The sequence below is a fragment of the Ixodes scapularis genome, unplaced genomic scaffold (genome assembly GCF_016920785.2).
Source record: "Ixodes scapularis isolate PalLabHiFi unplaced genomic scaffold, ASM1692078v2 PGA_scaffold0__279_contigs__length_252992795, whole genome shotgun sequence".
In the NCBI taxonomy this organism is placed as follows: domain Eukaryota; kingdom Metazoa; phylum Arthropoda; class Arachnida; order Ixodida; family Ixodidae; genus Ixodes; species Ixodes scapularis.
This window is the reverse complement of record NW_024609835.1, coordinates 105,889,982-105,910,381: the sequence shown is the minus strand read 5'-3', so window position 1 is coordinate 105,910,381 and position 20,400 is coordinate 105,889,982. Positions and strand designations below refer to the sequence as shown.

General features: G+C 42.9%; 1 protein-coding gene across 1 annotated transcript; it reads left to right on the top strand.

Moving 5' to 3' along the window:
- The first annotated feature begins 1,205 nt into the window (after nucleotides 1-1,205).
- On the top strand, nucleotides 1,206-20,102 carry LOC115329399. The gene is made up of 8 exons (XM_029990987.4): nucleotides 1,206-1,847; nucleotides 1,932-1,997; nucleotides 2,083-2,306; nucleotides 7,728-7,998; nucleotides 8,730-8,888; nucleotides 15,104-15,208; nucleotides 15,574-15,742; nucleotides 17,883-20,102. The coding sequence occupies exons 1-8, from the start codon at nucleotides 1,768-1,770 to the stop codon at nucleotides 17,991-17,993; spliced, it is 1,185 nt and encodes a 394-aa protein (XP_029846847.2). The 5' UTR covers nucleotides 1,206-1,767; the 3' UTR covers nucleotides 17,994-20,102.
- The last annotated feature ends 298 nt before the right edge of the window (nucleotides 20,103-20,400 follow it).

The window sequence follows — 20,400 nt, the reverse complement described above, 5'->3', positions numbered from 1 at the left end:
TCTAAGCATCAAACATTTCAAATGAGGAATTGGCTCTACAGGTGGTCAGAGACAACAAAATCCAAAAGACCTTTTTTGTAGTCCCTGGCTGGCGGCCTCTTCTTGGCAAGTCCATAGACTGACATTTCTGGTGACATTTGATATCCAGGGCATTTTGACAGGAAAGGTCTAGACTGTGGAGGCCTGCAGGTACAAGTCCTTTCTCGCGTCCTGCTATAATAACCGAAAAAAAACAACAAAAAACTTGCCATTGTTGCAAGTCGAGAATAAAAAAAAGTATATATTTCGCACGCATTAATGCAGGGTGTCTCGCGAATGCCCGTTCTTTTCGGGAGGCACTCACTTGATCGAATGACGTTTTAGCGAACGCCCACGTTTCACCGAATGACACTTTAGCTAATAGTCGGACGCCGCGAAGCGGCGTTTTCGGGTGGGCCAAATGGGTTCACATTTTTGTAATGAGCCGCCGCAGACTGTCGCCGCGAAGCGGCGTAAAGCGCAGCGCGGCGGATGGGTTAACGCGCGCCCCCGTTATTCGCTCAAACGTCGATTCGCTCAAACCGTTCTTTTCCAGCACGCAAAGTACCCCCCAGGACAACTGAAGCACACAGACGTTTTATGTGTTTGTATCGTCCCCCAAGCAAACGCATTCAGCAAAAACCAGCTGAACAAACCAACGTGCTCAACTATTTTCCGTGGCAAGCAAACACAGTTTCGGGTGTTTTTAATCGTGGCTCGCCAAGCCCCAATCAGCCAACACTCCATCAGCTTGGTGTCCTCAATACCGCCCGTTCTTGGTGGTCCTCTTAAAAAAAAGAAACAGAAGGACGACGAAATAAAACCAGATCGACCAGAACTGGATCAATGCACTCCGACGAGTACAAAGTGTGCACAAACCACGACCGGCTCGGCACATACACAGACCGTGCGCTTCGCTCGTTGGCTTCGCTCCACTGACTCCATTGCGATATTCATTACATCACACCTTGGCATCGCTGCACGTGTTCCTGCGCGTTCGCAAGGAACTGCCATTCTACATTTCTATCACCTCGTGACGGTCAATATTTCTTTTAACTTTTTTTACGTATTTTATATACAATTAAAAGTTTGTCCTTCCCATTCCATGGGTTAGTACACTGGAATTTCGACATACTCAACTATTCAAATGCGCAATTTGCCGAACTACTTGCTACGAGCGGAGGAAGTCCCAATTGCGGGCGTGCTCCGCCTTACATGTCGGTGGCATTTAGTGGGCGTGTACGAGTGGCGAGATGGCGAAATCGTGTGTTTACGTGTGCCGCGGTGGTCGTGTTATCTTTGCGTGAGGGTTGACAAGGAGCTGCGAGCGGGCAGGAAGTAAACACGACAGTCCTAATCCTGCGTCCGTCTTACAAATGTGTCTCGTCCGTAGGACAGTTCCAGAGTCCCAATCAATTCCTCTAGCAAAGTGCAGCCGTGGCTGGGCCGGGAACGATGGCTTCAACGCGGGCAACGCACGACCCGCGTTCAATACCTAACATGGTATATTCAAGGCCGCCGGTACAAGTAAATCATGTTGTGGGCTTCGGTGCCGCACCGTTACCTTGTGTAGCGTTTCCATGGGCTACAGCGGCCCGGGCACGGTAATCAGCGTCGTCTACGGAACTCTGAAGTTGGGCGAGGTCTGTGGCTCGGATTCGGCGAGGCGGGCGATGAACGTTGCTTGGACAACATATCGTGGACTGAAGACCGGTGCCGTTGGATTTTAGTGCTGTCAAAGAGTTCGCCATGAGTATCCTCACTGAAAATTGTGTCCTGTCGCGCACCCGCGCCCAAGATTTGAAAAGTGTCCGAAAACTCAATTGCTGGTAAGTTCATCCCGCGTTTGTTCTTTTCTGGTGGGGCATTGTTTTCGGGATAAACGACGACATTAAAGTATGCACACGTTCCAGGGGGAGCGAACTGGAAGACGTCAGCATAGTGAGGAAGATGTCGCACGTCGAAGTGCTCTCTCTGAGGTATGTCGGTTATCACAGGTGTTGATGACATATTCATGTTTTCGCAACAGTTGTCCGTATAAATACGACGATTTTATCTTTCCAGTGTCAACAATATACATACTTTAGCAGACTTCGCATATTGCAAGAACCTTCAGGAGCTCTACATACGGAAGAATAACATCCGAGACCTCAACGAAGTGTTGCACCTAAAGGACTTGCCAAGGCTCAGAAACCTCTGGCTCGCTGACAACCCCTGCGCTGAAAACGAACATTACAGGATGACTGTGCTGAGGCACCTTCCAAACCTCCAAAAGCTCGACAATCAAAGTAAGCTGACCTCTACTCATTTGTCAGAAGTGGCAATCGGCTCATCAAACGACATTTTATCGACAGATTGTTTCATCGACACGCAATGTTTCATTGGCAGCTCAGATTAGCTTTTTTTTTTGTAATGGGTCACCTCAGGCTGTCACCATGAAGCGGCTTGGACGGGTGGGCCAGGTGGGTTAACATTTTGTAATGAGCCGCCGCAGACTGTCGCTGCTAAGTGGAGTGAACGGGTGAGCCAGATAGGTTAACACTTGCCTCAGTGATGCAAGCGCGATGAAATCTCCCGACAGGGTGCATTTTACATAACGAGTGTTGATAAAATATTAGTGCCGACAAAACATGTCCTATGAAACATTTGTTTACGAAAAGTTGTCCACAAAACGTGTTTTCACGAAGCGCGTTTTGACGAAACAATAAGGACCCATTTATCAGACATGGAATGTGAGGTCTTTCACCCACACTGTTCTCATGCGTTAGCTATGAGCCCTTTCTTCTCCTTTGTGACAGAGAAGACACTTCTTCTCTATTCATCAAACAATAAAGGAGGGTGATTTCAGATAAGATCGACCAAAGGGTGGCTGGTCAACATTTTTAGATGAACTGATGTTTTTATATCTTATTGTCTAGTGTCTGGTATAAACGAATCCAAACTTAGTTTTGATGGAAAAAAATATTTGGGGGCAGGAAAAATCGTAAGGCATGAAGAGGTAGACAGTTGCATTAATGCGCACTGATGGAGGGGCCCCGTTTGAGAGTGGATAACTATGATATCATTAAGAGAATTTTATTACTTTTTAGACGCAAACTTTGGGTACCGCTTGCTTGTAATATAAAGTAATGATATTTATTTCAATTTTATTTATTCTAAAAATTGCCAAACATACATGCCTGCTCAAACGACAAAGGGCAAAATTTGGAAGCCTGTATCCCATGAAATAATTTGACCATTATCATATAATTTGCAGATAATATTATACTTATATATGGCTGTTTAAAAAATAAATAGCGTATCTGAGTGATACAATATTTGGGATATATTTAGGCAAACATTGAAAAACAAAACACAACCTTAGAATTTTTTCAAAATTTAGGTACCCTGTTGTACTCTATTTGGCATTCGTTTCTATTAAAAACATGTTGTATTGTTTTATTGAGAAAGAAGAAACAACTCCCCAAAGTATAGGTCCTTTTTCAAAGCCTACACTTAAAATGCCCTATACAAGAAGTGACTCTGAGTTCCAGTTTCATGCAACTAATGCACATCTTTTATATATTTTTATTCAGATGAGGTCACTGACAACTAGAGGAATCGGTCACACACTAAAAGTGAGGAGAAACTATATACAGCATTTAACATACAGCGTACAAAGAGGTATCATATTAGAGACGTGTGATTCGAAAAAAGATGATGCAGTGTGAAGTTTTACTTTCCGTTATATTTTATATTTAAAATAAAAGGAACAACTTTACTTCCACACACAAAAATAAAGATAGAATACTAAAATAGTTTAGGTTAGTTACATATTTTTGGGGACAAACCATTTCAAGTTGGCCCCTAAAAATCGAAGGTGGTGCTTTTTTTTATTTGCATCGGAAATTTTCGTTGTTTGATTTTTTTTTTCATGTTTGCCTAAATATATCACAACTATTGTATCACTAAGATGCCTTATTTATTTTTTTAAATATTAGCCATATATCAGTAGAATACTAAATGCAAATTATATGATAATGATTAAATTATTTTATGATACAGGCCTCCAAATTTTGCCATTTGTTGTTCAAGCAGGCATGCTTTAAAATTTGTAAAAAAATAAATAAAATTTAAATACATATTATTACTTTATATTACAAGCAAGGTGTATCCAGAGTTTGTTTTTAAAAAAAGTATTAGAATTCTTCTAACTTTATCCTTTTAGTTATTTACTTTCAAATGTGCCCCCTCCATCAGTGAGCATTAATGCAACTGTCCACCTCTTCATGCCTTTTGATTTTTCCCGCCCCCAAATTTTTTTTCTGGTCAAAACTAAGAGTGGATCTGACTATAGACCGACACTCTGTTTACAAACAAGCCCGCGTTTGCCCACACCAGGTGTGGGCACTGCGCGTGCGCACAAACCGAACTCGGGAGGAGTGAAGCGTCTGCGCACGCGCAGTGCCGTCGACAGCGCCACCGCAGCTGCGTGACGTCAGGGCCGCGTGTTGGTCTATACCAGACACTAGACAATGGCATATAAAAACATTAGTTGATTTAAAAATGTTGACCAGCCACCCTTTGGTCAATCTTATCAGAAATCACCCTCCTTTATTGTTTGATGAATAGATAAGAACTGTCAAAACTAAGAGTGGATTCATCTATACCAGACACTAGACAATGGCATATAAAAACATCAGCTGATTTAAAAATGTCGACCAGCCACCCTTTGGTTGATCTTATCTGAAATCACCCAGGGGTGCTGTGAGGCAATCCTGGTAGAGAACTTTGATGGCCTTCCTCGATTGTCCATACTCTGTTAATTCTTAATGAGTACAGTGCTCCCCAACCGCCAGAGCCCACTTGTCTTTGATGAAGGGGCACTACCCTAGCAGTGTTTGTTTCAGCTACTTGTCCCATGAAAGGACATACCTAACCCCTGAGCTAGGGTGGATCAGGTATTCAGACTGCTCGGGCTGCTTGCCGATTGCCAGCTGACTTGTGTTGTCACAGTCACGTGCTGTGTGGCTCTTAAATAAGTGGGATGCATTTGAATTTGGTATGTGATTTCTGGAAGGGCCCACTCCTAATATTATGCATGTGTTGCATATGCTGTTGAAACTAATGACTGCTTTTCTGTGCCCTTGGCCACGCGTAATCACTAAAGTGTGGAATAGGAACGCAATGCAACTAACGAAATTATTTGATTATTTGCAGCTTTTTCTTTGATACTGGGGTATCAGATGACTAAAACATGCTCGGTGATCAGTTGGCTACTTGAGTGGTCTAATCTACCTTCTTCTACATTGGTCCAGGGGTGGGTGTGGCCCACCTTATGACCGGTTAATTGAAACGATTGTTGCCAGGATAGCTTTCCTCTGCCAAACTCGGGTATTCGTACGGTGGTGCTAGGCTTGGGGAGCACTGTAGTACACCTGTTCCCAAGTTAGAATCTAATAATTTTCCATTAGTAATCCACTTGAAGCTTGGCACTGGAACCGCAGCTTAATTACGCTTATAGGGCTGAATGCTTTCTCAGCTCTTTTCATTCCTTTTCCTCTTCATGCACTTTGGTGCTTCAATGAATTGGTATCCAGTCAATAATGCTATCAACATAGGAGGGTTAAGCCCTGCCTGTCTGTCGAGTCATGGACAAAAGGAACTGCATATGCCAACACTCCTGTGCTGAAGCCCAGATATATGTCAAAAGAGCGCCATTCCTCCTTTTCCTTGATTATCCATTGTTTTGATTATTCATTTTTTGTTATATTTTTGTCCTCACTGCAGTATTTTTTTACTTTTAGTTTAATTTTAGCATTACCTACGGTGGACAGTGTGTTGCGTGTGTACATCTCTTCTTCGTGTCCTTCATCTATTTTAGCACTGTTTTACCTTTCTGTAATTATGTACCAACGAGGCCAACTTATTGCCTTGCCACCTAGGGTGCCTTTGGTGCAGAGTGCACAAAGAGGTAGGCAGCGGCGACATACTGTACTGAGTGGGTTGGCCAGTCAGGAAATGGACAGGAGTATTTTGGAAAGAGGGAGACGGATTTTTTAAGAGTGCAGGAAAGGTTTTTGTAACAATGAATTGTGTTACTCTTTTTAGATACAATGGCTTCAGTTTGCCTTGCTTGTTGGTATCACTTGGTGGCAAAAGATGAAACATCGGTCTAACTGAAAAAAAAATTCTTGTGGGCTTCCTTAAAGAGGCGGTGCAACAATTTTTGTACTTCACGCAAAAGCCACTTAGAACGAAGCCCTCGTATTTACAACCTTGGAAACGCGCATTATTTTTTTCTCCCCATTAAATGGTAGTCTCAGAAGAAACTTGGGAGAAACGAGCAGCGTTCATCTTTTCAACTCGCACCCAGAACAAGCAGCCATGTGATATGAATCCAATTATATGCCGCCAATGTTTAGCATAACCACGCGCTGAGTTCCAGACATTGCTAGGTTTCGGCTCTTGTCGTCTTTGCAGCGACTGGACACGAGCCACTTCCCAAATACTTCTCGAGCAATTAATTATCACAAGCCCAAATCGAATGCTCACGCAATGTTCCAGTTCAATCTATGAGCCGCGCTCAAATGCCACCACTCGGGGGATTATGCCGACACTGCAATCTTCGAGCTATGCCAACAAGTTTTACAAAGGAGGGATTGAAAGAAAATGCTCACTTTTATCCTTGAAATCATTACGCAACAAACAATTTCTTGGTCAGTGATGTTGGGTGCGAGTTACTTGGGTCCCAATAGTGCCAGTAAGCTTGTGTAAAGTGAGAAACATTCCAATTAAATATTGTTGCACCGTCCCTTCAACACAAAGTAAGTTTTGAGGGTTTACACACCTAACGAACAAAGGGCATCCTATTCCCCATTGCAAGACTGCCACTGAGGCTGGAATTTGCATGCATACACTTCGCACTCTACCATATATTTGTGCCGATGCAGTCATATCTGTTTAATATGGACAGCTCCCTTCCCCAGCAAAATCAATCATGGGTCCATAAAAACAAATCATGGTCACGATCACATATAATCAACAAGCCTTACCTCTTACCTCCTTTTTCTAGTCTTGCCTCCTTCTATGTGGAAAAGAAAGTGTCCTTCCTTTAATTTTATGCTCGAGGGGTACACATAAACTATGAACGTTCTTCAGGTTTGTCATTTGTGGCCTTAATACACATACATGGGGAGAAGTATAAGTGAGCCATTTTGCCAAAAAGCCCCGAAAAATTGAACCATTGTTCAGTGCCTAGGTCTTGGCTCTTTCTCAGGAAGGGAAACCACCAACCGATAGTAGTGAAGCTCTGCTGAGTGCACTCTGTAAGCTAAAAACCTCGCTAACCTTGTTTTCATTTCCTTTTTTTTCATTTGTGGACTATTTTTAGAAAGTTTCCATTCGTAATATGCAACAAAAATGCACATATTTTAGCAGTTTGTTTCCAAACTAGCTGTTCATAGTCCATACTGTAGGTTCCTGTATTAATGAGGCAGGATTGCATGGCGACTGATAGGTTTGTTAAATTTTGTCTACCTAGTGGGATATCCATATTGACAGGGCGCGTATGAACGAGACACAGCTGTATGTTTGACCAAGTGCATTTGCACGTCTTAGTCTTTTTTGCTCGCGATTCCGCGGTTCAATTGCTTTAACCCCCTGCCCTTGCCTCTGTCCCCCTGCTCCAACCTCCCTTCGCTTGCTCTGATCCGGCCGATCATGCGCAGCCGTCCAGAGCCACGAGGTGGAACGTGCCCAAGTGCAGGGCTCTGCCCTGAACCTGCCTGCCCCCGGCGGAGAGGCAGTGCACGAAGATGCTGTCAAACCGCGCGCCAGCCACCCCACGGCTCGTGCCGGCGCTGCTCCGGCACAACAGAACGGAGCGGACGACTACCAGAACCCCAGCGCCACCCCACGGCCCCGTGACCTTGGGGTCTCGCAGCAGGAGGCGAGCATGCACGGCAGGCCGGCCGCCATGCACGGCACGCCCACGGCAGGGTACTTGGACGGCACTTTCGTATCTTTAGGGGCATGGCAACTTTCTTGGGGGAAGGGCAGAGGTGAACAAGAACTGTGAAGATGGAAAGCAGTAGGTTGAGATGTACGGCATTTCTTGCGAGACCTCAACATTTAGTTATCTCAATCTTCCGCTTCGTTGCAGTCTTGGAGAACAGCTTATAACTTCTTCGCTTCTCTTCATTGAGGTGAACTACTTGCAGCGAAATAACGAGCAATTGCTCGGTTGCTCGAATCGGAGAGTGACTGTCTCGATATTGTCCGTAAGCACTACCACATCCCGAGAGGTGCCCCACCCCCGAAAGATGCCCGCCCTCTATTTTTGGCATGATTTGCTAGTTTTCCAAAAACACTGAAAGATGGCCCACTTCTAGTAATTGCAAGGCCTTGTTCAACGGTGACCTCGACAGAAATGGTGTTACTTAGCCATGGCAGGAGGTAAACAAACATTGCTCACTGGGAAGGACAGCCTTGTTTGATTTATTCAAAGGTGTGGCCTGTGATCACAAGTTTCGCAGGTCACAAAACCTAAAACTAGCATTTTTTCACCGTTTTTTTAATTGCGCATCGAAGGTTAGCTTACTCCTTAATTTCACCTGATTTGCTTTCTAGTTTTTAATAAAGTTTTTCTCGTGCAGATTTGAAGAACAATATTGAATGAGAGCCAGCAATCTGCGAAGGTTCCTTGAGCACTTCCCGTCGCCTCTCTGCAGCACACCAGTCAGGGAGGCCAAGCAGACGGAGGCGGCGTGTTCTCCGATCGTGGCAGCCGCACCCACGGACGGACCCGCCTCCTGCCAGGGCATGTCCCCCGCCGAGCAGCACGCCTTCCACGCACGGGTGCAGACCCTGATGGACCACTCGGGACGCAGGTACGCCGTGACTGACATCGGTCGGTCAGCGAGTCTCTGCCTCCACTTATAAGACGAGTGTGGGTGAAGGAAGAAGCTCACTCCGAGTTGAAAAGAAGTGGCTCAACTGAGTAGACTAACAGTTCTCAAGAGTGTTTTGTCCCGAAGAATCCCTGGCCACATCTTTTCTTCCTGTGTCCTCGCAACAAAATAGTTAGCTATTCCTAATATTGTGTCAACTACATTACACACTCGGAGAGAAAGGCAGGAAGGCCTTAATTCATGGTAATACACGAATGCATATCTCAGTTCAAATCATGTCTAAGCTGAGGCAGCACTTGATTTAGGGCTGCAGCGCTTTTGTCTTCTGGCTGAGGGATCAGTGGAGAAGATTCTTTTTGGGTCATTCATTTCAGAAATCGTTTGCCCCATTTTCCGAAAGAAAAAACCGGGCCATGAATGCGAGGGGTGTGTACAAGCGTGAAAGAAAGTAAACTGTTGTTACAAGGGGGTCTGCTACGGTAGAAGGTGGTAGATTCTACTGTGAAAGAGAGTTACATAAGAGAGTCGGTTAACCCTTTGTCTACTGCAATAATTTTGAAAAAAAAAAAACGATCCAAATATATTGATTTTTTATTTTTAAATTTCTACATTGGATGTTAATGACATCCAATTAAAAAATTGCAGAGGTACAGGGGTAGGCTTCTTCATGTTGATTCTCGTCCAATGCCGACATGCCAACACAATGTTCTCATCAGAATCTGAGTCGTCAGAGCTGAAGTAAAGCAGCTCAGTGGCCTCACTGTCACTGTCGGATTAAAGGTTTATGTCCTCGTCGTCAGAATCTGAAGATATGCTTTCATTTTTCCCGCATTTGTTCTGCACACTTGTCACGAGGGGCCCCGCTTCCAGAAGTGGATGCCACCATTTTTAAAGCCCTTGTTGTCAGTGTTGAACAGGCTTTCAGCAAGATCTAGAAATTCGCCACATCTTTCACACCATTTTTTGACGGCACGCAATGCTGAATACACGTCAACTAGTTCAGTTTGTCTTTGGTAACGGATACGCATCTTGTTGTCTTGTTTAGAAAGAAATGGTGAGTTCTCAAGCAGACTTCAGGTACACTTGCCATTCAGCAGCTAGGACTAGTGATTGTTCCGCAAGTCCAGGCACACCTGCAAACTCTGATCTCTTCTCTGAGAGACACCTTGACTTGCTAAGGATTCAAGCACCTCATACTTTTGAAGAACTTCCAAGTTTCAGATTTCTTTAAATATACTAGCTAGTCGTTTTACTCATTGCAGCCTTCATTTTGTTTGCAATCCAATGGGCCTCGTTGTGTGCATTGTTTTCTTTCTTCAGTTGTGTTTCGAATTCTTGCTCTGCAGCTGGTTCCAAATATCCCCAGGGTGTAAAAAAAGCATTGTATGCTTTATGACAGGCTACACGCTGACCCTCTGCTGCTCTCAGCAGGCTTGCAACTTTTTTGCCAAATACTGCAATGCATCGCAAGCTGTACTTAAGGGGGGACACTACCCAGAAAAAACAATTTCTGCAAAAAAAAGTTGATTTTGAAAAATGTCATATTTACATCCACCAATATATAGAGTGTATTCCCAGAAAGTTTCATTAGTTTACACTGCATAGTTAATTTTTTATAAATTATTTTCGGTCCACCAATGCTAAAAAAAGGTAGAGGTTGGAGCACTTTGAATGCATTTTTCTCTATTCCACTTTTTGGCATAAATTTCACTTTAGGAAAACTATCGTTTTGTTATTACGCAACTTGGATTCATTTTTATGAGTTTTTCTGGGGTGAAATTTCAAGGGGAAGATAACTATGAGCTTGTATTTTTTATTTTTGTCATTTTTCATGCTCAAGAACTAAAAGTTTGGACAAAGGATGGAAATCTAAAAAACTGTATTTGTGTTTATGTGACTTTTTTGTCATGAAAGATAGTATAACATAGAAATATAGCTCCATAGTTATCTGCTCTGAACTGTCCTAATACAATGTAACACATGAAAACAACACATTTGTAAGTAATTTCAAAACGATAGTTTTCCTAAGCAGACACGCCTACTATTGTCTTTGAACGTTTGCAATTTCTTTTGTACTTGACCCAGGTTGACAAAAATTGGCAGAAATGTTCTCAACATCAACAGAAACAAGCCCTGTAAATATAATTTAAATCAGACAAGTGGTTCAAGAATTTACTTTTTTGGGTAGTGTCCCCCCTTAAGCTCAGTTGAGTGTTCATTCAAAAGTTCCAGAAGAGAATTAACACACGTTGCTTCTCCATACTTTTCATGAACTTGCCTTAGCAAAAAAGGATAGTACTCAAAGTAAGCGGAACGCTGTTCAACAGCTTCAATCCATGAATTCCACCCACTTTAGACAGTTGCTGAAGGTGTTTTGGCACACTGAGCCCCAGACTTTTCCAGGTGAGATTTGTTGAAAGCTCTCTTTCTACTTGACAGACTAAAGGACTTCTTCATACAGGCGACAAATTTGAACACTAAAGGAAAAGATACCTGGAATGTACCGCCTACAATGTTTACTGTATGGGCTACACACGTAATGTGAACAGCACTCTCGCAAAGTGGCTTTATGCACTCCTTAAAGGGCTTCACCATATAAGCAGCGTTATCGCTTGCAAAGCCTGTTACGTCCTCGAATTCAATTCCATACCTCGTCAGTGTTCTCGTTACAATGCAGCCTATCACGGACGAGTTAACTTCATCCACGAATTTAATTTTCACAAGTACAGGTTGTAGCGAAGCACTCGCGCTTCTGACTGACTGGACGAACAACACATTCACAACCAATTTTGATCGATCATCGGTGGTTTCATCAGTAATTACTGACAGCGTGGTACTTTGAAACATAGCCTTCAAAGCTGTCTCGTGCTTCTCAATTCTGGAAGTCGTCGGCAGAGCGCATCAGATCTAGGCACTGACCCGCCGTTCTGAAAGTGTGTCTGTGGAAACATTCTCAGTTTCGGATTGTCCACCTTCTCTAGGTGAATAATCGCAGATATCAACACATCCAAGAATTTGAGCGCAATCTCGTGCCTCGCTTCGCCAGTGGTCATTGTAGATTTCAGAGTTTGCAGTCGACTTTGCTTTCTCGGCGTTCCTGAACCCCCAGCACCGTCTTCTGATGGTTCTTCACCACTTTTTCGCTTGGAAAAGTCTCTTGTTTCAGCATTTTTACAATAATGGCTGCTCTCTATGTATTCGTCAATAGTTGATTTGCACCGATAGTCAACTGCTCTCACACAAGCTCGGCAAATGAGGACTCCTCTATCTTCGTAAAAGCTGGCATACTTGTATTCTCAAGCTCGTTCTTTGGCTGTCTTGAGAGTCATCCTGAGAGAGCCATCTCGATCTCCAACTCGGAAAACAAAGCAAACCGAAAAATGGCGCACTTTCTGTTGCGTTCTGTTGGGCAAACATTGGATGGATTGTTAACTACAGCTGAGCCCTTTGATTCGGGGGGTGGCTGCGCCACCTCGCAGGTCGGATTTCTGGAATTCCTTTCTGTGGTTGTCCTCACGAAAAAAAACCTTCAGGATTGAAGCGAAAAGTGCATATCATGCATACAACATACAGCGCAGCATTCATTTCAGTAAAGAACAAACACAAAACAGACATCTGAACCAGATAATTGATGATAAGGCACTCCTGATAACAATGGTTGCATCGTAAGCTGCAAGACGGCAGCTTGCGACGTCGGGAGTGACATCACTAGCCTTTCATATATAAAAAGATTTAGTACAGTGCATTCACTTTTCTTTCGTCAATCATTCGGCATAGACCGTTTTGCTGTTTACAAACATGAACTGCCGCCTGCATCCCAAGCGGCTTCCCGGTCGCTCCGTCTTTTCAAGGCTGTCGAGCTTGCTTATGTGACCAGTGCTAGAAAGCATAAATGCTACACGGACAACAAAGTTAGAGATTTAACGAGGGCCTTCGGCTGTACAATATTACATCTTCAAGGAAGCAGGTTGGTTTACAAGAATTCTCGAAACATTTTAAAGCATTCCTTCGTTCTTTTGGCGTCCATCGACATTTCAAGCAGTGGTGTTAAGGCGACCTTTGTTCATTCTTTTTATAAACCGGAAGTTCTTTGTGGCGTTTGCCATAAAAAGGATCTAGAGTGCAGTGGGCAGTCGTTGCAGGTGATACGAGAGGTTCACTGTCCAATCACCTTCACAGCGTAAATTGGAGCCCCAACTTTTTTTTTTTTGATAAGTTAGAATATTTAAATATAAAATTAAATTTCTTCAACAGTAAAGGATGATGACGCAATAGAAACCATTTTGCCATTAACTAATAAGAAAATACTACTTTTCCGTTACCTATTGCCACCTTTCACTTAAGCTTTTGTTGTGGGGACAAATAGCGCCACCTTTTGGAAGCTACGGAGAAGCAGCGTTCCTTCATAGCTTTTAAAAACAATGTTTTTAACATTTTTTTTTTTTTTTTTTGCTTCTGCAAAAAAACGTGAATTCGGTAACTTTTCGCGGAATCGTGCAAAGCTAGGTTCTCTAACCATGCACATCTCTGCCAGTGTCACTAGTGGCGTCGTGGCACAACCCTGGCCGGTCTCTTGCTTGCACTCACAGACTTGGCTTCCTCGGTCCTTGGGCTGCCATGACCATCAGCTTCCCCTTCCCCCTCCCACGTTTCTAGTTGAGGAAGCCTACGACATTGCTCACATCCTCAAAATCTTTTGTTTTGGCAGATTAATAGCAAGAAACAGGCTAACAGGCAAAGGAATGAGAATAGCTAAGGAGCAGGTGATGTGGCAAGCGCGGACAAGCCAAAAGCTAGAGAGCGTTCAACTATTTGATTACAATCGCATGGTTCATGTACATCACGACGTGAGTGCTCTGGGCAGGTTATGCCAGAATTCTGTCGGGGATGCCTGAGCACCAGGTGCAAATAATCAATAGTTGAAAATTATTTCTTGTAGTAATTACTAGAGCTCCAGAAATAGTAACCTATAAAAATTTCATACGAAGAGTGACACCCCATTCACACGATCGTGAAGGTACATTTAGCTAAGGGACCTATATGGTCGGCGGCGAATCTGTTTGCAATCCTCCACGCGTAGCATGTGCTGGCAGCTCGAGAGCTCGGGTCGATTCGTCAATTGGAAAGGGACTTATGTTAAAGGCACCTACATGCTGGTCGTGTGAATGGGGTATAATTTATCAACACAAAATTAGATTTATGAGTCGTTTCAACGAGAAAATGGTCATGAACGAGCGTTAAGAATGACCGTCAGGAACGAGCGTCATGGACGACCAACAGGCTGTGAGCGTTACATGACGTTAAGGTTACGTGTAACGCTTACAAATGCCAATGCAAGATAGGCATAAGAAAGACGGCCGAGCGGTACTCAAACTTGAGTCAGTGTGGTGGCAGTCGGATACTGTAGCCACTGAGCTGCGCAGCTGAGCTGCTTTGGAAGAGAAAATTATTTTATTTGCACTAAACATGCTGGCAAGAGCAGCATGCTTTGAATGAGAATAATGAAATAAATAAATGAATAAAAGATAGCGCATTTTCCGGAGTATAGTCCACACCCGGTGTATAGTCCGCAGGGGCGAATTTGGAGTCAAAAATAAAAGTTTTTGGTTAGATAGTCCACACCCTATGCATAGTCCGCACTTAGTGTTTAATCTGAACGTAAGAATTATACACAGCACACCTTGACAGATGCATGCTGTATTAGCTCACAAAGAAGATTGTCCCATACTTAAATCACTATTAATATACTGTGTTAGTCATAAAATCCTTCCATTCTTGTCACAGTGAAAGATGTAAAAACAAAATATAAAACCTGGTGTAGTCCGCACCAGGTAAAATTCCTACTTTTAAACACGTATAGTCCGTGGACTATAGTCTGGAAAGTACGATAGGTAAGAAAAATAATGAAAAATTTAGTGCAAATGACAGACGGAGTGTGGTTTGTGTGAGACACATTTTGTGTACCCTGGTCTCTGTCAGCATGATCAAGCTTGTATAATTTTTGTTTAATTTTTATGTTTTAACTTTTGTGAGTTGATGGGCAAGGGTATCAGCGTTCAGATCCATAGGTGCCTCCCCTCTCACCCGCCCAGCTATGACACCGCTCGTTTGCAAGTGGATGCTGCAGAGAGTGATTTTCCAGGTGATTGACAGGATGAAAGATCATTGGCATCTGGTTATTTGCACTTGTGCAGGTTACGCAAGAGTGCCGAGATTACCTGCGATCCAGTGGCACTTTTCGAAGGGGAGGAGAATGCCGCTGTGAGGCAAGGAAGCGCACCGCTTGCCGACGGTCGAAGGTACGCTCTTGTTTCCACGCTTGATCCAGAAAGAGTATCGTCTCATAATTGGTTCGTGGAGCATGACTACCAATAGCCACGTGTAACGGCAAATGCTAGATTTAGTGTGTGTTAGTTTTCTGGGAAACTTTGGAGGTGTTTCCGTCGTCATAAAGTTCACTGGTCACGCGTAAAACAATTCGGCGAAAGTGCCGACTTTGTGAGTCGTGTAGAGGTTGGAACTTGATCACAATCTCTCGAGTGACAACTACAGCGTTGTGGCCGGGACATGTCACGACTTGAATTTACCCTGGTTACATAAACTGTCTTTTAACTTGCCAACCAGCATGATTTGTTCCCTGCGCTTAATGGGGACGCCATTGCAGGTACGCGTCAGTGGAGTACTTGCACACGCACTCGCTGGAGTCGGACTCCCTCATGTCTCCTGGTGAGGCTGCTGGTCCCAGGGGGTCGACGTACACGGAGGTGCACAGGGCCCACAAGGGGGACAAGACGTCCCCAACTAGGCTGCTGCCCAAGGGAGGAAAGAACAGGGTGAGACCAGCTGTGCATTTCATGCTGTTTTGGGTAGTTGCTCTAGTCACAGCTTTCTGGAAGTCCTTCAGGAATCATTCGAGGATTGTAACAAAAAATAACTACGGTGGCAGCTGAAGAGTTGCAGCAGCACGGCACTCTGCGATTTTTGCGAAAAAATCTAACAAGGTCTAATTTAAACTTAAATCCTTTTAGAAAACAAATTAAATACATTTTCTTTAAGGGGATTTAAGAAAATTAGTCCTAAAATCAATTCAGAATTGGTACAGAATGGACGTTAATAATTCGTAAAAAGATTTTAAAAATTAGACCAAAAGCGATTCAGAATGGGTACTAGCTTGCCTCCTAATTTTTTTGTCAGCCAGAGTCACTCAGAAGTGAAAAGGCTTCCTACAGTGCAATAAGGCACACAAACATTTTCTGCTTGAACACTGGTGAAATTTTATTTCCACCGTTTGGTGAAATTTTATTTTCCAAGATTAGACAGGTCTCAGTCTTTCAAACCCTGAATATCATGAGGGTCAAAGAAAACAGTGGCATGTCGCCTATTGGCCGTGTAGATTACACCCTTCCTCTAAACCAGTGGTCTCCAAACATTTTGGCTCAGGGCCCGGATTGGGGATCTGCCGCAGTCTCGAGGACCGGAAAATAAGCAAGTATATAAATGAGGATAAATGCATCTAAAAATGCATTCAAATATAAAAATGTAAATTTTGTTTTTAATGTAACATGAATGATTGCATATGCTTAGGGTTCCGTGTTTTCGGTTTTTATTGGTTCGAAACATATTTTTTTCGGTGTTTACTTTAAAATTCAATTTTCGTTTTTTTTTTTTGTGTATATTTATTCCCAAAAAAGTTTACTGTTTTTTTTTTTCCGGTGAATATGAAAGTAACACCATCGGACACCGAATCAGATGATCCTTGTAGCTGTGATATATGTGATCACTCAAAGAATAACGACACATATACATACATGGTTTCGCTAAAACTTCTGTCAGGACACACCTCAAAATTGCGGAATTCGCAAGCATAATCTTCAGCGCACTTTTTTTTTCCATCCCATTCTGACGACAAGACTGTCCGAGGTGATGGCTGTACAGAAATCAGCGGAATGGAAAAAAAAAAAGAAGAAATCCAGTGTATTTATGTTCTTAACCAGAGGGAAGTTTAAGAGATGGTGTTAAGAAAGGTATTAACGGCTTTCGTCTATGTCCTCTGAAGTGCATGAAGCGAAAAACCTTATACTAGCCCACATCCAAACTTTTTTTTTAGGACCGGGAACTTGACACACTAAGCCCGATCACAGAAAGGACATAGATGTCCCGTGAAGGCCAATCCAAGACCTCTTTTGTTGCATGTTGAACCTTGGAAGAGAGCACTCACGACGACGTCACACAATGTCGAACTTTGCAAAGCCCTCTCTCTCTGTCCCCCCCTCCCCCACCTACTCGACGCTGCCTCAAAAAATTAATCTTTTTCGGTTAAAACTGAATTTTAGAAAATAGATTAGACATACCTTTATCAGTTTAAGCCGAAAACTCCGAACCCTACATATGCTTTACTTTTAAAATAAATTTATTGCTAATTATGTCATTACAAAATAATTGTGACCCAGAAAGCTCCCCATGCATAAATCAAAGTGCATGTGAAATTTGGCATACGAGAAAACGTTAAAAAAATTCTAACGTATAGTTCCCCTGATATGAAATGGGGAACCGCGAATAGTAGTGCTGGTGATGACAATGTACGATGCAAAATATGGCGAGAGAACTTGCGTTACGACGCAGTTCCCTCTCGTTCTTCCCGATATCCTCGTGTGCACGTTTGATGTGCGTCTTGGAGCAGTTTTCTTTTGTGCGCTTGTTTTCGGGTTGATAGCAGCGGTCTGTGGGCCGGTCATCCTTGGAATCATTGCGGGGATACGAAGGCCTCTGCGGGCTGGGGTTTGGAGACCCCTGCTCTGGGCTAGAAGTTGGAAGGAAACAGTGAGCTTCAGAAATTAGGTGCTTCGAAATTGGAGAACAGTGAGCTTCTGGATCAATTGTGAAGTGAACACTGTAATCACAGTTTCACTGTGTAATGCTTTTAGCATGAATGGGTTCTCATGTCATGGGTTCTCTCTCTCTGTGCACTTTCAGAATGCAAACATACTCTCGGCTGTCCTCTGCCTCATCAAAGAGCTTGACTATGCCAGCTTGGAGGTGGTGGAAACTGCCATTCATTGCAGGATGGAGGAGATGGATGTCTAGGGCTAACAAGGAGCCTGTCTTTTTGCTTCCCTTGTAACTTAAAAAGTAGAACTTCTGCCTCCTTTTTCATCTAGTTAGGCTGGTATGCATCAGGACTCAACTGACTGGAACCAAAAAAGAATCCTTACAATTTGTGCCCTGTTCTTTGATTGAGATGGGCAATCCTATTTATCTAGAAGTCACTGGGATTAGGTAATGCCTAAACATCCTTTGCCCTTCGAGGCCATGTCTGGGATTGTGTTTGTTAGTGCCACAGATACTGGAATTGTGCTCGTGATTGCGGCGAATGCTCCAGTCTTTTTTTTTTCTTTCTATGTTTAAGCCTCGCTGCGTGTAATAATTATGAGAGCAATTTTTTCATATTGGGCTTTGTGGGTTGCTCGCCTTGCGAGGCATTGCAAGCTTCAGAGAATTCAGGCCACAGTTCTAGAATGTGCAAAATTCCTTGCATATATAGTACATGAAATATTGTCCCCCCGCAGATTTCGGAGGATCTGATTTTAATTTAAGGTAATGTATTATACAGCCATGTCCCATTTATCCCAACAATATTGTGCTTGTAAAAACCGTTAGATGATGAATTCTACAACTAATTATGCCCAACTATAACACCGAGCATGTCAGTCCTTTCATGATACAATTTAGTTAAGTAGAAGTTGGGTTTACCGAGTGCCAGATAAGCAAGATGTGACTGTAGCAAGTTTAAGGTGCAGAACTTTTGCAGCAGTCTTATCATTTAGTTTATTTCTTCTTTTTACCAGTGAGACTAAATCAGCTAAATTTCTTGCTTCATTTGTAAATCTTGCAGCTCTTGGATGAATCTGCCGATTCTTTCACAGTTTGTTTGACAGGAAGAGGAGCTAGTTTTTCTAGGCAATGTGACTAAGAATTATGCAACACGAGTTCCCACAGAGATCACATTGGCTCTTGGCTGCTGCTATACCCCCTTAACAAGTACCGCCTAGAGAAAGCAAGCACAGAAGCCCTTTAAAATTTTCTTTCAGTAGAAAATCAAAAGCAAAACCACAGGTCAGTTGCCCCTGCCTTTTGTGCTCCTCTTTTGAGTTCTACCTTTTACATGCACGTTTACTTATTCTTAGCTCACCGCAATACTCTCGCAGTGCCGACAATGGCAGCCTCCCCATACAAGGTCATATGTGATATTTCTTTCGGTCTAAGTGGAGCTCATTCCAGAAAACACTAGGACGCTGTTTTCATGTGTATCAGTGCTATGCCAACATGTAATGCATTTGTTTTGTGTAACTTTTCTGTACAGGAGTGTGTAGATGTCGGTGGATGTTTGGTCAAACTAATGGTACTCCTTTTTGAGGTGCACAATGTGTGTTTTGTGAGGTAACAGATGTTCTACTTTATTGGGGTTTGTATCTGAAATGCTTGCATAGTGCAAGTAGAAATCAGGTGAGCTTATTTATAATATGTGGAGTGGTGTATGGTTTTACATAGTTCCACTTAAAGGCAAAGTTTGCTAGCAAAGAGTAATGAAATTAAGGTTCCCCCAGCTTATACTGGAAAATGCAACCTGGATCCTCTACTTAGAAAGGCCTTACTTAGTTCCAAGCTGCTTTGGGTAGCATGCGGTTGTGATCTCTTTTTCTCAAAGCATTTGCTTCTCAGGAAAAAAAAAAAAAGAAAATGCAATAACCTTTTTTATGGCGTGTAGGGATTCATAATTTATTCCTCAATTTTCAACTTGTATATGGAAAGTTAATTGAAGAAGGTATAGAAAATAGACTATATCAATTCACATCCAGTTGTGGTAACTAACTTCATTTTTTAATGCAATTTGTTTGTTACTACACTCATCCTGCAGATGACAAGACAAGCAGTTTTGGTCGACTTAAAATTCAATATTGTTTAATGTATGGTAAGGGGAGCTAAGCAGCCCTTCCAAATAAACAACCTGCACTAGTTCACACCATTAAGGGGCTGTATTGATGCCATATTCACTTCTCTTAGTGCAAATTGGAATGTAAGGTAACAGCATGAAGGACATTTGGTTGTCTTGTTCCTACCTGCTGGTACTGGTTTTATATCATACCATAGAATACCGCGCATCCACCCATACCGCACCAAGCGTCCATTCCCAAATTTGTAAGATCTGAAAAAGTATGCACAGTACATTTAAAAGTAAAATTGATGACCGGACAAGCGCCCATCCCCCATTTTTTCTCGATTATCTCCAAATCTTGAGTGGGCGCTTGCCCGGTATTTTACAATATGCATACTTCAAATTGTAAAAAAAAAAAATCGCATATTAGGGTGGTTATTTTTAGTTTCATTGGGGTATGGTGCGCAACCAAAATGCATACTGGGTGTGAATACTGAACCTCGGTTAGCCAACTTGTACAGCAGATATGGTTTGCATACAGATGTGAAACAGTAAATA

Bases quoted from the DNA above. Each gene is read 5' to 3' on its own strand.
- LOC115329399 (XM_029990987.4), top strand. From the start codon at position 1,768: ATGAGTATCCTCACTGAAAATTGTGTCCTGTCGCGCACCCGCGCCCAA. The intron at 7,999-8,729 runs GTACTTGGACGG...GCCTCTCTGCAG, and splicing joins CACGGCACGCCCACGGCAGG to CACACCAGTCAGGGAGGCCA. The intron at 8,889-15,103 runs GTACGCCGTGAC...GCACTTGTGCAG, and splicing joins ATGGACCACTCGGGACGCAG to GTTACGCAAGAGTGCCGAGA.